The 14675-nt window shown below is 42.3% G+C and overlaps 1 protein-coding gene across 3 annotated transcripts in view; it reads right to left on the reverse strand.

The window, feature by feature from the left end:
* Positions 1-14675, reverse strand: part of atrn (attractin) — a 161567-nt gene that overhangs the window by 20766 nt on the left and 126126 nt on the right. For all 3 annotated transcript variants that reach the window (XM_083998989.1, XM_083998990.1, XM_083998991.1), the window contains one exon: positions 3996-4103. In XM_083998989.1, coding sequence (XP_083855115.1) covers positions 3996-4103 — 108 coding nt within the window. The remainder of the gene's footprint in view (positions 1-3995; positions 4104-14675) is intronic.

Consider the following 14675-nt stretch of genomic DNA (forward strand, 5'->3'; position numbering starts at 1 on the left):
CCACACAAACATGCAGAGGTACACAAAGACACACACTCATACATACCCTCACACACACACAAACACACACACACAACAGAAGCAGCAGATAAGGCCAACAAAAAAAACCGCAGACGCCTGATAGGATCAGTAAAGTGCTAGTAAATTAGAGGGGAACACTACGGTGAAGTAAGGATGTCAGACCGGAGACGAGAGAGGAAGCAAGAAGATACAAAGACCAGAGGAAAGATTCAAAGAAAAGTAAAGACAAAAGAAAGAGGTTGATAAACAGCACAAAGAGGGGAAACAAAAAAGAACCTAAAAATGTGGTGTGGAAATAAAGGAAAAGCTAATAGAAGTAGAAGTAGAGAGATAAAAGAAGCAAGAGAGAGATGAAAACAAAATGAGGTGCAAAGGGAAGAAAAAGACGGAGAAGATGAGAAACATCAGAGATGAGGGAGGAGAAGTGAGAGGAGGAGGGATAATTCCTGTCGGAGCGGCGGTTTGATTAGCAGCTGATCTTCCCCAGGGGCCCCGCGGCCTCTGCTGGCAGTAACCTTGTGTTTGGGAGCCCGAGCGCCCCTTGAGATGCATGGCCCCTGTCAGAGACGAGGGGCCCCCGAGCCACGCTGCAGAAACAGCCCTATAATTCTGCACTACATCTGCATTCAGAGGTCATTCATCACAAAGTGCACAGTCACAGGTACGCCCGCCTACGGCCCCCCCCCCCCCCACCCGCCACTGCCGAATGCTCAACCGCAATTTCTGTAACTCTATAACTAAATGTTCTCTGCTGCTGCCTCCGTGCACAGTATCTGCATTTAAATCTGCTCTAACCTGCTGCAACTCCACCGGCGCCTCCAACTCCGCTCTATAATTAAGTCTCCAACTCCAACGGCTTGATATTTACCTTTAAACACAATTTCTAACTTCAACAGACTCGGTTCCCTTCTGTTAATCTGATATTGCTCTACAGTGAAATCCACTGTAGTTAAACTTTAATTTTGCAGCTATAGATCTCTTTGTGAGAATCAAACCCAAACAGCCAGAGAGTCACCGCCTGTTGCTAAAGACCACAAGTCTGGAAATGAAAAAACAATCTGGAGGTGTGACCGACTGTGGACGGACGTTGGGTTTACCTCACCGCTCCACCTGCTGGAGACTCCAGCAGCCCGGAGCGACATCAGCTGCTGGTTGCCCGACACAAGTGAACCTCCCCACCACACTGTTGGTGTTTGAATTGCATTGTGGGTAATGTAGCCTTTAATCAAGGGGGGAGTTGTGGGTTCTACAAGTGAATACCATTTCCACGTTCAAAAAGCTGCAGTTCTCCAATGGCCACTGGGGGCTGGGACCAGAAGTGAGCAACTCTCCATTGACCCCCATGTTAAAATAGCCGACTTTACAGCTTAAAAAAACATATTTACAGCCTGGTACATTTTATGTTTTTGGTCTCTACCGATAGTTTCCACCTCCGTGAACACTGTGGCCACATCTCCTCCAAATATGGAAGTAAACTCCCACTAAAATCCAAGATGGCGCAGTTCAAATGCCCGTAGTAGGATCACAAAACAGACTCCCCAAAACCAATGGGTGACGTCAGGGGTGCTACGTCGATTTTTTTTACAGTCTATCTATGGTTTTAATATGAGAGAAGACGGCGCCATGGAGCAACACATTGACTTTGTGCATTTGGATTTGCACTGAAAATCCTGTGCTACTGTACATGTGAGGAGGGTAATGCAATGGGGGCCCATCAAAACACAGATAAATACTGTCAACACACACAGTTGGTCAGTTTATCGATAATCACAAGAAATAAAAGCCTTGTAAATTGAGCCTGTAGTGATATAGTTAAAGCAGATATCAGCTTCACGGCCGTTTCGGCTAATGCTGCGTTCAAGGCAGGCTTTTGAAACCGTAAGTTACAGCTTCAAGTCACAACTACGACTTGGTAGCGTTCCAGGTAACCCGTAGCTCGTGTTTTTACCATCCTGTTGTCTGTGAAAGTTCCCTATAACGGCCACTCGTAACTTCCGACCCGTGAACTCGTACCAGATCGAACTGGTATGACTTCACAGGAAGGAAAAACACAAAGTACGAGTTTCTTTGAACGCACCATGAGTTAGCAGCCCCCGCCCTTGTCAGGCATCAATTGGTCCTCGTGCTACGTCACCACATTCACGCGCATCCCTTGGCTGCACACACAGCCCTTCATGCCGTTCTCTCTCCTCATTGGATAACACTTGTATCCCACAAGGAAAATTTTCTCCTCGGGTTACAGCAGAGCAGAGTGACGGAGAGACTCGTGTTTAGGCTGAAATACTTCATGTAAGTGATTGCTGACGGAAAATAGGACTATTTAGGACTTATATTAACAAAAACATTCCACTGATATCTGCTTTAATTTGATTTGATTGAATTTGATTTGCAGTGCTTTTCTGTTCTGATGAGCTGGAGGTGAAAGTCATTTTCTTCTGTGGTGCTCACAGTGGGGAAATATTACACTGTAAAAAACTAAAGAGCAAACAAAGATTTCACTTAAACTTGAATCTTCCTCAGTATATTTAACATTTTTTTGGGGGGTGAAGAAGCGTCTGTTTTTATTCTAATCATCACCGTGTTTCACAACATCGATTCTTCTGACTGTGACTCCACCGACCACCGAGGACGGCTGATATTTCTTCTTTTAGTGGAAGTGCTTTGTTTTCCTCACTGTATAAATATGATGTGTCCTGTTTTCTTAATCACCAGATCCCCCCAGTATTGAAGCTGTGTGTGTGTGTCGTCTGTCTCGGCCGAGATAATTGAACACAGTGATGGAGGATGTGGTGAAGAGTTTAAGAAATAGTTCCTACAAACTGTGCACACTGAAGCTTTTGTATTAATCAGAGCAGCTTGGACATACTGTAGTTCCTGCCTGGAGAGAATTTTTCTTTTTTTCTTTTCCCAAAATGCTTTGAGCATCACAAACAAAAGTTGTACTGGTTACTGAAGTTTCACAGAAAGATATCTGCAAACCTCTGCACGGCTGTAAACCAATACTAGTGAGAAAATGTGTTTCAGTGATTTGGAAGTATAGGAAATCTGATTTCCCTGAAGCATCGTGATAAACAAAGAGCCGCAGTTTGAAAAAGACAGAACTCGTCTTTCTGTCTTTCACTCTTTATGTTGCTCTCCTATATAAATGGACGAGGTCCAATCTGCTGTTTTTTTTTCTTGACAGAACTTTTTTACCTTCAGTTTCTGCCTGTTATTCAAACACACAGATGGCTGGATGGACCAAAACAGCACTGTTTTTGTAAGATGAGTCATAACTTTAATAGTGCCCCTAATGTTCTTTATTTTCATGCCAACAAACATTTCCATTTCCTGCAAGTAGGCGTTTATTTATTTATTTTTTTTCCAAATGAAGAATCTCTTTTGTGTTAGAATAAAAACTTGCTGCTTATTTCTGAGCACAGTCTTAATCTACATTACCTTCCTCTCATCTGCATGTGTTTAACTTCAGGGTTAACTGAATTCAATCCCATTAGAATTCACTGCCTACCCACAATAACTGGCTGCAACTGGTATAATGTGCTGCGTTACTCATCAGCGGCCCACTTTCATCGGCGTTCGGCCTTCGCTCGGGCCCGCCAAGTGTACACTGCGTTGACCCTCATTAGGTGTACTAGACCTGCACTACACTTCAAACTCTCCTCTCTAAGTGAGCTCAATTTTAGATTCCTTGGCTCGCTGCAAACTCACAGAACCACCTCAAAGAGTTCAGGCTCAGAGATGACGTGAAACAGATGGTGTGAGGAATATCTCTCACTTTGGTGGCAGTAATCACAGAGACCACTGTCGAAGAGGCCACGCGGCTCAGCTCCCTCTCCAGAGAGAGAGGATGAGTGACAACGTCCATGAAAGATGACGTTTCCCTGCTCAAGAACCTGACTAAAAAAAGAAAGAGGAAAAAAAAAAAGGAAGGTGGATGTCCGCGGCGGCGAGGTGGTGAAAAAGGTTGCGCTCACCTTGACGTTTCCTCCTATCAGGTCAGGCGGCTCTTCGTCCGTCTCCAAGGCGACGTTGATGGTGGCGAAAGGCCGGCTCGCCATCTGCTGCATCTCCCTCAGCAGTTGCTAGGGAAAAGGAGGAAGAAGAGGAGGAGAGCGAAGGTCACCGACAGGTAAACACACACACAATGTCCACTGTCTGTTCTCCAATCAGCTGCCCAGTGTGACTCCAGTGTTTGTCTCTGGAGGCTGAGTGCAAGTTAATAAAACATGGGGACATTGTGCAAGTGTTATTCACACACAAGTGCATACAGGGACCAAACACAAGACTGAGATATCATGAAGTTTATATATGAATAAAGTGTTTGCAGACAGAGGCATATGTAAGCTTCGGTCTATTTTCTTTTTTTTCTTATAATATTAAATATTTTGAAGCTCTGCTTTGGTCTCCACCAACTATGCAGGAAAGCAATCAGTTAATGCAGTTTAACCCATTTACACCCTAAATAATAACTTGAGACTGACGCACAACACATTACAGAATTATTTAATAACTTTTAACTAAGGCTAGAAAGCTTTTATGTTGTAGTGTTTCAAGTGGTGCAGCAAAATTTCTACTACTTTTTATTAGCTGGCAGTAAAAATCACATTCTATACACACTTTTTTTGTATGAAAATGTCTTTCTGTGCTTGTCAGATGAATATAGTGAAGTGAAAATGCATCAGTGTAGAAATATAAATGACTATATAATGGAAACAATCCAGTAAAGCACAAGGACCTCTAAACTGTAAGTGCATAAATGTACTTAGCGGTAACTTTCCTACTACTGCAAAGTGGAGGCACCGTCTCACTTTGTTCTGATTTATAACGTGGACCTTGGCCAAAGGAAGAGGAGGACGAGGAGGAGGAGGAGGTGATTATGAGGGAGTGAAGGAGGGGAAGAGGAGAGGACGGCAGGGAAGGAGGAAGAGGAGTTTGAGGCAAGCCCGAGACCACAGTAAAGAAGACGATGTAGCTGCATCTTCGCCTGTCAAAGAGCTATGAATAGAGAAACAAAAACACTGTCAAAGTGTGCCGAGACACTAAGACCTGAACACCAGCAGCGAGAACCTTGAACAAAACAATAACACCTGCAACCGCTGTACAAGCAGGAAAAACGCTGACAGAAATGAGACACAAAAAAGTCAAACAGCATCTAACTGATCATAAAGGAAGTCAAACAGCAACAACAGCCGAGCGCTGATGTGTGTGGTGACAGACAATCAAAAGAAGTTTGACACAATCTATTGGCCTCTGTCTCATTACGGCAAGTCGCTGCTAGAGAGGAGGAGGTGCAAGTAAAAGGGCAGCGCAGCAGTTCAGCTTCAAAGTACACACACGGCAGAAATCACACGTGGCATTTCTGCGTCCAGGCGTGTTCACACAGTGGGGGAGGGGGGAGGTGGGGGGTCAGGGCCTGTGCTCGTGAAGAGACGGCCTTCCAGTCAATTAATCTTCCTTCATGTGATGTCTCATAATCATATCCTTACCAAGTGTGCTATACAGCAATAGCGTGATGGGAAGTCTCTCTCTGTCAAACAATGAAGCCTGACAAGAGAATAAAATAAAAAAAAAAACGTCTAAATTTAATGTCCTGGATTCTCTTTGTGGAGCGAGCCAGCTCATTAAATTCCTGTGGATGTGTGCCTGTACCCAAATCTCTGTGCACTACTCTGTGTTGTAACAGCTGGGCTAACAGGAGCTGCTCCCTCGATTTCTTTTCTTTTTTTTTTACTGGAGTCAGTTCTTTTAAAAGAAAATGTTGAACTTTTTAGGGAATGTGTTTATTTGCATTTTTTTCTGAGAAATAAACAAAAAGATCAGGGCCCGTATTCCTAAAGATTCTAAGAATCCTCTCAGAGAGCTCCTAACTTAACCTAAAAATTCCTAGCAAGGAGTCTTAGCTTAGGAGTGATTCCAGAACACTCTCAGAGAACTCTGAGCAAGGACTGGACAGAAGACAAGACTCTTAGTGAGGAGGTGTGGTTGACCCCCGTTGCTAGGTATGAGTCATCATTTCAAACGCTGTGATTGGTTGATCCTAAAAGTTAGATAAAGAGCACCCGCCCCATGTGTTGAGGCTATAGTCCTCACTGCAGGTGGCCCCGTTTCGAATCCCTTGTGGAGCAGTCCTATCCTGCATGTCTTTCTGCCTCCCATTTCCTGTCTCTCTCTCAACTGTTCTGTCAATTAAAGGCCAAAATGCCCAAAAAATATACTTTAAAAAAAAAGCTAGATTAAAAATATACTTTTGGTGATAATGGGCAAAGGATGGACCCTCAAATCGATAAATTTAACCATAAAATCCAATCTTATGAAGACTGTGTATTTGTAAAAATTATTTCACATAAAAGAAAATATCTGTTAAATGAATAGTAAGCTATACTTTAAAATTATCCTACAAAATGTGTGAAAACTTGCACAGTATTCACATAGTGAAACTTAGATTTATTTGCTTATATTAATTACCATGCTGGTAATTTTTGCACTTTCAACTTTCCAACTCAATTTGGTATTAACAAGGGTAAAATGGCTCAGCTTTAATCAGTGTCTGTGATTGCTGACCGGCCTATAAGAAGCAGTGTTGGTTGGCTTTGAACTCTACCACAAACCAGTGAACAGCAATGGAGAAGAAAAGAACAAGGAAACCCAACTGGACAGAGGAACAGGAACAATCTGTAGCGTTTCATTAATTCACTGTCATCCAGTGTTTGGAGAATATCTCTCCTGCCTCTTCTGTCCACCATTTTGTCCTCTGCTTAGGGAACTCCTAAGCCACTTAAAAGTCCTCTTCCCTACTCTTAACAGATCCCACCTTAGGAGCTCTCTTAAGAGCTAGGATTCTTTAGGAATAGCTTTTATCTTTACCAGGATCTACTCTTAACTTTTAGGAGAAATTCTAAGAAAACATCATGATTCTAAGAATTTTCTTAGAATTTGGCCACTAGGAGCAACTCTTTGCACTAAGAATCTTTAGGAATACGGCCCCAGATCTTTTTTCTCAAGTTTGTCTCATTAAAATGAAGCTACAGCCCGCGGCTACTTAGCTTGCATGGAGGCAAAGGGCGTTTTGTTTTACAAATTGTTTTACTTTATTTTCATTTAACCATGTTTAACTGGTAAAAAAACAAAACTTGGACAAAGGTTATTTAGGCTATAACTTTGACAGGGACACACTCGCTGTTTATCCCCTAATTTTGTTCATGCTAAGCTAAGCTAACTGCTAGCTCAGTGCACGAGGCATGAATCTTTGTACCAGACTCTCAGCCACAAAATATTTAGCTACGTCCATTTCAAAGACACTAAATATTTGCCGATTACAGTTAATGAAATATGAGAATAATCTTTCCTTTAATTAATCACATAACGACGGAGGGGCTTTTTCTTTGACGGTTCAACAGATAAATCGAGTTTCGACACATCTCTCAGAGATAATTTCTTCTTGTTCGTGACATTTTAAATATCAAAGGAAAGAATCAATTAATCGTAAAAATGTAACAGACGGATTTAAGTGTAACATAATTGTTTTAATGACGGTCTGAGGTCACGCAAAGATGAAATGGTTGACCTTAAATAGTAACACACATACCTACTATATAACACACACACACCCTCTCACACAGACACTATTTATTCACACAGCAGCTAGAGCAGCCTTTTAAAGTGTAGCTTACTGTAACCTGCCTGCAGCCAGTTAAATGTCAACTGATAGAAGACAGTGGGGAACTGTTACCTGGAAACTGCCCGGAAAGTGCTTTAAACACAGCTTCTATCTTATTTAGACAATAACAACATCATGAAGACATTCCCATGAGCCTCCGGGGCTCGTCATAGCAGAGAATCAGCTCATCTAAAAAAAAATATCCAGTGACCTATTCTTTGTGGCCGTTGTTTTAAAAGCGTCTCAGGATACAGTCCATGGTCCAGGGTGGCATCCAGGCAGGACGCCGCCCTCAGGTGGTTTTCTTTTCTTTTCTTTGTGTGTGGGTTTTGTGGTTTATTTATGGTTTACTTAAACTGACATACAAATGGACCTGTGGAGATTTGAACTCGATCACATCCATCCTTCCTGGCCCTCCAGGATGTGAAAATGCTGGACGCGGCTTAGGATGAATGACAAGAAGACAGAGGAGATTGTCTTCTGTCTGTGATCCGTCATGCCAGTGTTTAAAATCTGTGATTCAGGACTGGATCTGTGGTGAAAGGCTGCATCTTCATCTGAGGGACAGAACAGAACATCCTGTCTCACTGGACCTGGGTTTTGGACACTTCTATTATTACTATTCAACTCTTTTCCTGCTGTAACGTCTTCCAGATCACAGACACTGTGGACAAACATGTCGCCTGTTAAACCAGAGGTACTGCACATGGGGATGAAAACATGAGGTGCAATGAGACATCAGACATTTTTAATGACCTTTAATTTAGTCATTGTATTGTTTTTGTCTTTTATTTTATTCCTGAATACGTCTTAGAAGTTTTACTAACTTTTAATGTTCTGCCTTTTATTTGTGGTTTTCCTGCTGATGTCTGGTTGACTCCAGCTGTTTAAAATGAGCCACATGAATTAACTTGATTTGACTTGTTTTTTTGATTTGAATGAATCACTCATTACTCAACTTCTCTTTTTAACCACATTTGCTCTCTGACAACAATGCGAGTCAGTTTTTGAATAACAGAACTGGCGTTGCGCGCTTCCTGCTGCTACTTTTTCAAAGGGCTTTAACTGAGCTCTTATGATATTTGTGGAAAATAAAAAGCTTTTTTATTAGGCTATTATTATTATTAAATTAATAACATTAAAGTGGTTAATAAAGCCAGAGATGGAATAAGAACGTCACTTAGTGTGGAGGAGATACAGTGTAAGAGAGGGTTTATTAAAAGCTCACACATCAAAACGGAAAAATAAAAAACAAATCTGAAAAACTGCAGGCAGGTGCTAAAAATAGAAACAGTGTGAATAATTATAGCAGAACTATAACACCCATAAAGTATGAATGAATCCAAACACAATGGCAGAGAGTTGCCTCATTACCATACGCACAAATAAAAACAGGCTGAAGCATCCGACACGCCCGGTCCAACGTCTCGAAACCGTGTCTCTGGCGCCGCAGCAGTCAGCGCGCACTAACAAATGAAAACGCAAATGAGCAACTCGTTGTGCCGAGTCCCGATTTGTCATGATTAGACTTCCCACTGTGTGAAGCATCCGTTGCAACCTTTGTCAATGCAGCAACACAACACACCTCTACGCCAATTATTTTATAACACCAACTCCTATTAGGTAATAATCCAATCTGTATTTTTTTTTATAAAACTCAATGCTCCTGCTATAAATCAGGTGAGGAAGATGGTGAAACTCTTAATGAACTTCTGGCAGGAAGGGCCTCGCTCACTGGAGCTGGATGCAGCAGCATCACTTCAGCCTGGACCAGCGTGGCAAACAGCGCTGAATGCAGAGGAGCTGAGAATCTGCATGCAGGCAACATCCTTTTCATAAGCGGAGCTCCTTGAACAGCACAAAGCAACAGAATTGATTTAGTGGATAAAGAGCAGATGGAGGAGCATCTGAATGTTGCAGTAAACAAACTTTATAGATTCAGTCCACCTCCCTCTGCCTCTCTGCAAACAGCCCGCTCTCATGTCTGACACACAGGTAACCTTTATTTAAACAGCCATGTATAGCCTAACTCCTGTGTGTTTTTTTATTTATTCATTTTGCGCGTGTGTGTCATATTCACAGTCGCATAACTCTGCCGGGAATCGTCCACAATCAATAGCTTGTAACACTGAACAATAAGCGGCTTTAACGGAGAAGTTTCTGAATGGATGCGAGTGTGAAAGCTGCAATAAAAAGTTTCTCACTTCAAGGGCAACTTTTTCTTTGCTTTAAGGACAATTCATCAACCGAGACTGAACACATTTTCAATGTTTTTTTAGAATAAAAGCCAAGACCGAATCAATTTCTGTGAAATAAAAAAATAAAGTAAATCAAAATCTGTTTAACACTCAGATGTCTGCATGACTTTTTTTTTTTTTTTACTCATCAGAGGACTGTGGTGTGATTTTAGCATGTTTCAGGATTCGTGTTTTCAACTGAACTCCACTTCTAAAATATAAATGAAGTCGCTTCATTGATTTTGTCAGTCACTTGGAGGCAAAACAGAACAAGCTGGTAACTCATAATCAACATATTACTTAGGCTACTCCGCTACTAAAACAACTCTGTCTGGTAACGTTCTGTTATTATCTCATAGAGTGGTGAATGTGAAGGTCACAACTTGTCCACCAGAGCGTTTTGGAGTTGTTGGATTGTGTATTTGATGAGTTTGATGAGCAAAACAAGAAATCCCATGAGCCTCCGTAGCGTAGCTCTGAGCAACTCGCGGCTCTGCTCCGCTGTTCTAAAAACACCTTGTACTGACAATTAAAGGTAACAAACCTCCTGCTATGACTATAGGGATTATGGCAATGGGCCAATTTGCCAAAATGTAGAACTATCTCTTTAATGTTCACCTGGTAAATCTAAGTACAATGTTCACTCTCCTTTCAGCTCTTGGTTTGGTCTCCACCAACTCCTTGGGACAACTAGAGGAGCGACCAGCACTCGGCTGAAGTATTGAATTATCAGCTGTCTGCATCTCACTGCTATTATTGTTTCAAATAAACAACATTTTCACAGCCGGGGTCTTATTTGCATCATCATTACAATTGGTTATGATAACATTTGACTTGCAAAATCCCCCTCCGAGGTTCTGGGACCACAGACAACCGAGTCCAACAGTGGACGATACACACAGGGGCAGTCGGATGGTCAGAGACGTAATAAAACAACCATGTCATCATGTCGGTTGAATCCAGAACTGTTTGTGATTGAACTGTTATCACCATGGACAGGAGTGCTGGACAAACACAGCGAAAACAAATACACACGACACCACTGAAAAAAAAAAAAAAAAAGCAAAAAATGAAAACAAGATTTCCTTCAACTGGAAACAAATAGAAGCACAAATGTGATTTAGCTGTGTTATGAAAATGAGTTCCTGTCTACAAATGACAATCTGTTTTCCACCACAACTACACTGGGCAGTCGCTCTGAGCGCTCGAAAACCATCTGTCCATTTGATTTCCAGCCCTCCTCCCTAACCCCTGCGACTGCCCCCGTCAGGTAAAGGAGACGTAATTTGGAGAACAACCATCCTGGAAAGAGTCCTACAGAAGATACAATTTGCACAAATCTCATTACGCCATGCTGCGAGTAGGCAGCCGCTGTAGAGCAAACACTCAGCGCTCCAAAGATAACCAGAAGCCAGAGGAGTTACAGTGCAAGTCGCCTACTTCTCAAATTGGCTCTCAGTTTTCTGCAGGGTAGTCAAGAGTGTGTGTGTGTGTTTGTGTGTCAGAGGTTGTGTGTGTGTGAGAGAGAGAGAGAGCCAATATCTGACTACGGCAGAGTGAGCTGTGCATATATAAACCTAATTATGTGAGATGTGTGCATAGAGGTCGACACACGTGCACTCACACACATGCATGCAGGCAGGTTGGAGATACCTGCACATGAGCGCCCATCTATGTATGTGTGTGTGTGTGTTTTCACAAATGCAAATGAATTCTCTCAAAACACACACGAGCTGAATTAATTCTGTATAAACAAAAGCACAACTGAATGTGCCTGCAGGTAAATTTAGACTGTTTGAATTAAATGCACATATGTTACAATTAAAATACATGAGCAGTCATAGTCACATGACCAGAACAGGAACAGTGCTAAAACAAACAACTGTATTAACTGATCGACCAATCATTAGAAAACTGGTCAATAAGTGATATAATCATTGTTTTTTTATTCAAGCTAAAATGTAAAATAACAACTGATTCCTTATGTAAATGTCATGTTTGTGTGTTATTCTGTATCTAATGGCTTTGATGTTGCTTTATTCTATCTCCCTTGTAAAGTGTCCTTGAGTGACATGAAAGGCACTTTTAAATATTATTATTATAAGATTTTTTGTCTGTTTTTGTATCATTTTAATTCAATATTGTTGGATGTTGGACAAGTTGAAGTCGTCTCATCTGTGAAGCTACAGGAGCCACCACTCATTCTGACGTTTTACACAGTAAGTGATTGATTAACTAAACTTGTGTAAATTGATTTTCGGCCACTTGGGGGATAAAACATTAGCATTTACTTGGATTCATGCTTGCACCACCTGGTGAATGCCAGTCAAAATATTCATGCTTTGTTAGGGTTTTTTTTTAAGCACATTTTGGTCTCAAGAGGTGAGTCTGTGTCCTTTTAAGATGCTAAATGTTTTGTTGTGCTCACCAGCAAGTTGTTAAGTTTGTCTGACTAAAGTTTGGTGCTGAACAGACAAACTACAGTGAGTACACAGAGTTTTTTGTTAGTTTTTTTGCTGATGATAGCAGTGAGAGCGAACAACAGGAGTAAAGTTGTGAAGCTGGAAACCAAAAGCAATGAGTGGAGTTCAAATAAAACAGTCATTTGCGCCATTGTCGAGGGTGAAATAACGAATATAGCAGCTTTAAAAGTGATCGACAGGTTGTGCAATATTGTCAAAAACCATTCGATGGGGCTTCTATTAAAGTTGGGGATTTAAATGCTTTCATTCACATTCACAATCACACACACACATTAGCTGTCTGAGGGAACTGTGTTTGAGCATTCGCAGTGAGCAGTGGTGTGCCAAAGAGATTGAGTGCATCAGCAGAGCGCAAAAGGGGGGGAGGAAAGGAGTGAGGGAGGTTGGGGGCGGGGAGGGGGGCAAAATGCAGAAGAAAAACCGAAGAGGGAGAAAATGAGACAAAAGAGAAATAAGGGAGGATGTTGGAGAGGGACAAGTGATGGCAAACAGCAGCAGAGGAGGAAAAAAAAAATGGGAACAGAAAGAAAGACAAAGGCGTTCAAAGAGTTCGCCCCTGGGAAGAGGGGATAGAGGGGATGGAGTGGTGGAGCGCCTGGGCTCAGAACACACACACACACACACACAGATAAACACACACATCCCGCGTGCAGCTATACTGCCGCACATGGACGGACACACACACGCACACACGCAGCACTACATCAAGCCATTTATTTATTGATGCGTCTGTTTAAAAATGCTGTTGGTGGGAGAGCTCTCAATCATCCTTCAGCTTCAGTGAAGGGAAGCTGCGGAGCGAGATGCACAGAGGGGAGGAGGGAGGGAGGGAGGGAGAGAAGGAGAGAAGGAGGGAGGGAGGAGAGTGTGGAGAAAGAGGAGAGAGGAAATCTTTGTCTGTGAAACGACGTTAGCTGCTCGCTGCTTCTCTCTTGCTTCATCTTTCCATCTCTCCAGCAGTGAGGTGGGGGGTAGAGGAGGCACGCTGTGAATACTGACAAGGGAGAAGGCTTTGATCCCTCCCTCCCTCCCTCCCTCCCTCCCTTCTCTACATCTTTTTGTCTCTCTCCCTCTCTTCTCTACCTCCATCACTCCCCCAACTCTTCCTCTCTTCTCCCTCCCAGCCTCCTGCCGCCTGCGTCGGCCACCTCTCCATCCATCTCCCTCTCCCTCCTTCCTAAATCTGTTTACCCCTCGCCCCCTTCTCCTGTACGTATATACAGTACTGTATACTTTCCCGCCGCCTCGGCCACAGCGCTGATCAATACTCCATCAAAGTGAGGCGCACAATCAAAAAGCAGAAGAAAAGAGGAATGCAGAAAATAAAGATTGCGAGGAGATAAAATGGGGTAAAAAAAAAAAAGGGAAGGGATGAGAGGTTAAAACAAAGGAGACACTCAAATAAGGCAATTACTGAAGAGGATTCACTGAGAGAGCGTTTAACCAATCAGCACAGAGAGCACTCGGGCCAACTCTGTCTCAAGTGGCTCGTTGTGTTTTCTTATAACGAGTCACTTGGACAGTTGCACCGAGAGTCTTCGCTCTTTTTTTCTCTGAGTGAACTGTGGGAGAGTGAGGAAAGAAAGAGTTGTGAGGACGTGCAGAGTGGATCTGACATGTGATAGCCGGCAGCTACTGGACCACAGCGCAGCACGAGAGGAAAAAACAATAACAACTACATATAGATTTATTCAAAAGGAGGCAACGGTTTGTTCTGAAACTTTCTTTTTCTTTTTTTTTATTGTGTAGAGACAAACAACATAAGACAGGTGTGGTGATGACAAAAAGACAAACAAAACAAAACAAACAAACAATTAGACAAACAAACAAAAAAACGTACAAGACAACACAGAGTAACAGGTGTGACCAACATATAGAATGGAACTTAAAGGGATAGTTCAACATTTTGGCAAATTGGCCCATTGCCATAATCCCTATAGTTTTAGGAGTAGGTATCTTTAATTGTCGGTGCAAGCTATTTTTAGAGTGGCGGAGCAGAGCAGCGAGCTGCTCAGAGCTACGCTACAGAGGCTAATGGGATTTCTTGGTTTCCCACCTCAAACTAATCAAATACACAATCCAACAACTCCAAAACGCTCTGGTGGACAAGTTGTGACCTGCACATTCACCACGCTATGAGATAATAACGGAACAGAGTTGTTTTCGAGGCAAATGCAGAGACTGTTTGCCGAAAAACTGCATCAGCTGTTTTGCATGTATTTACCTCTAAAACAACTCTGTCTGGTATCGTTCTGTTATTACTGTATCTCATAGCGT

This window comes from Trachurus trachurus, assembly GCF_905171665.1.
Source record: "Trachurus trachurus genome assembly, chromosome: 22".
Lineage (NCBI taxonomy): Eukaryota > Metazoa > Chordata > Actinopteri > Carangiformes > Carangidae > Trachurus > Trachurus trachurus.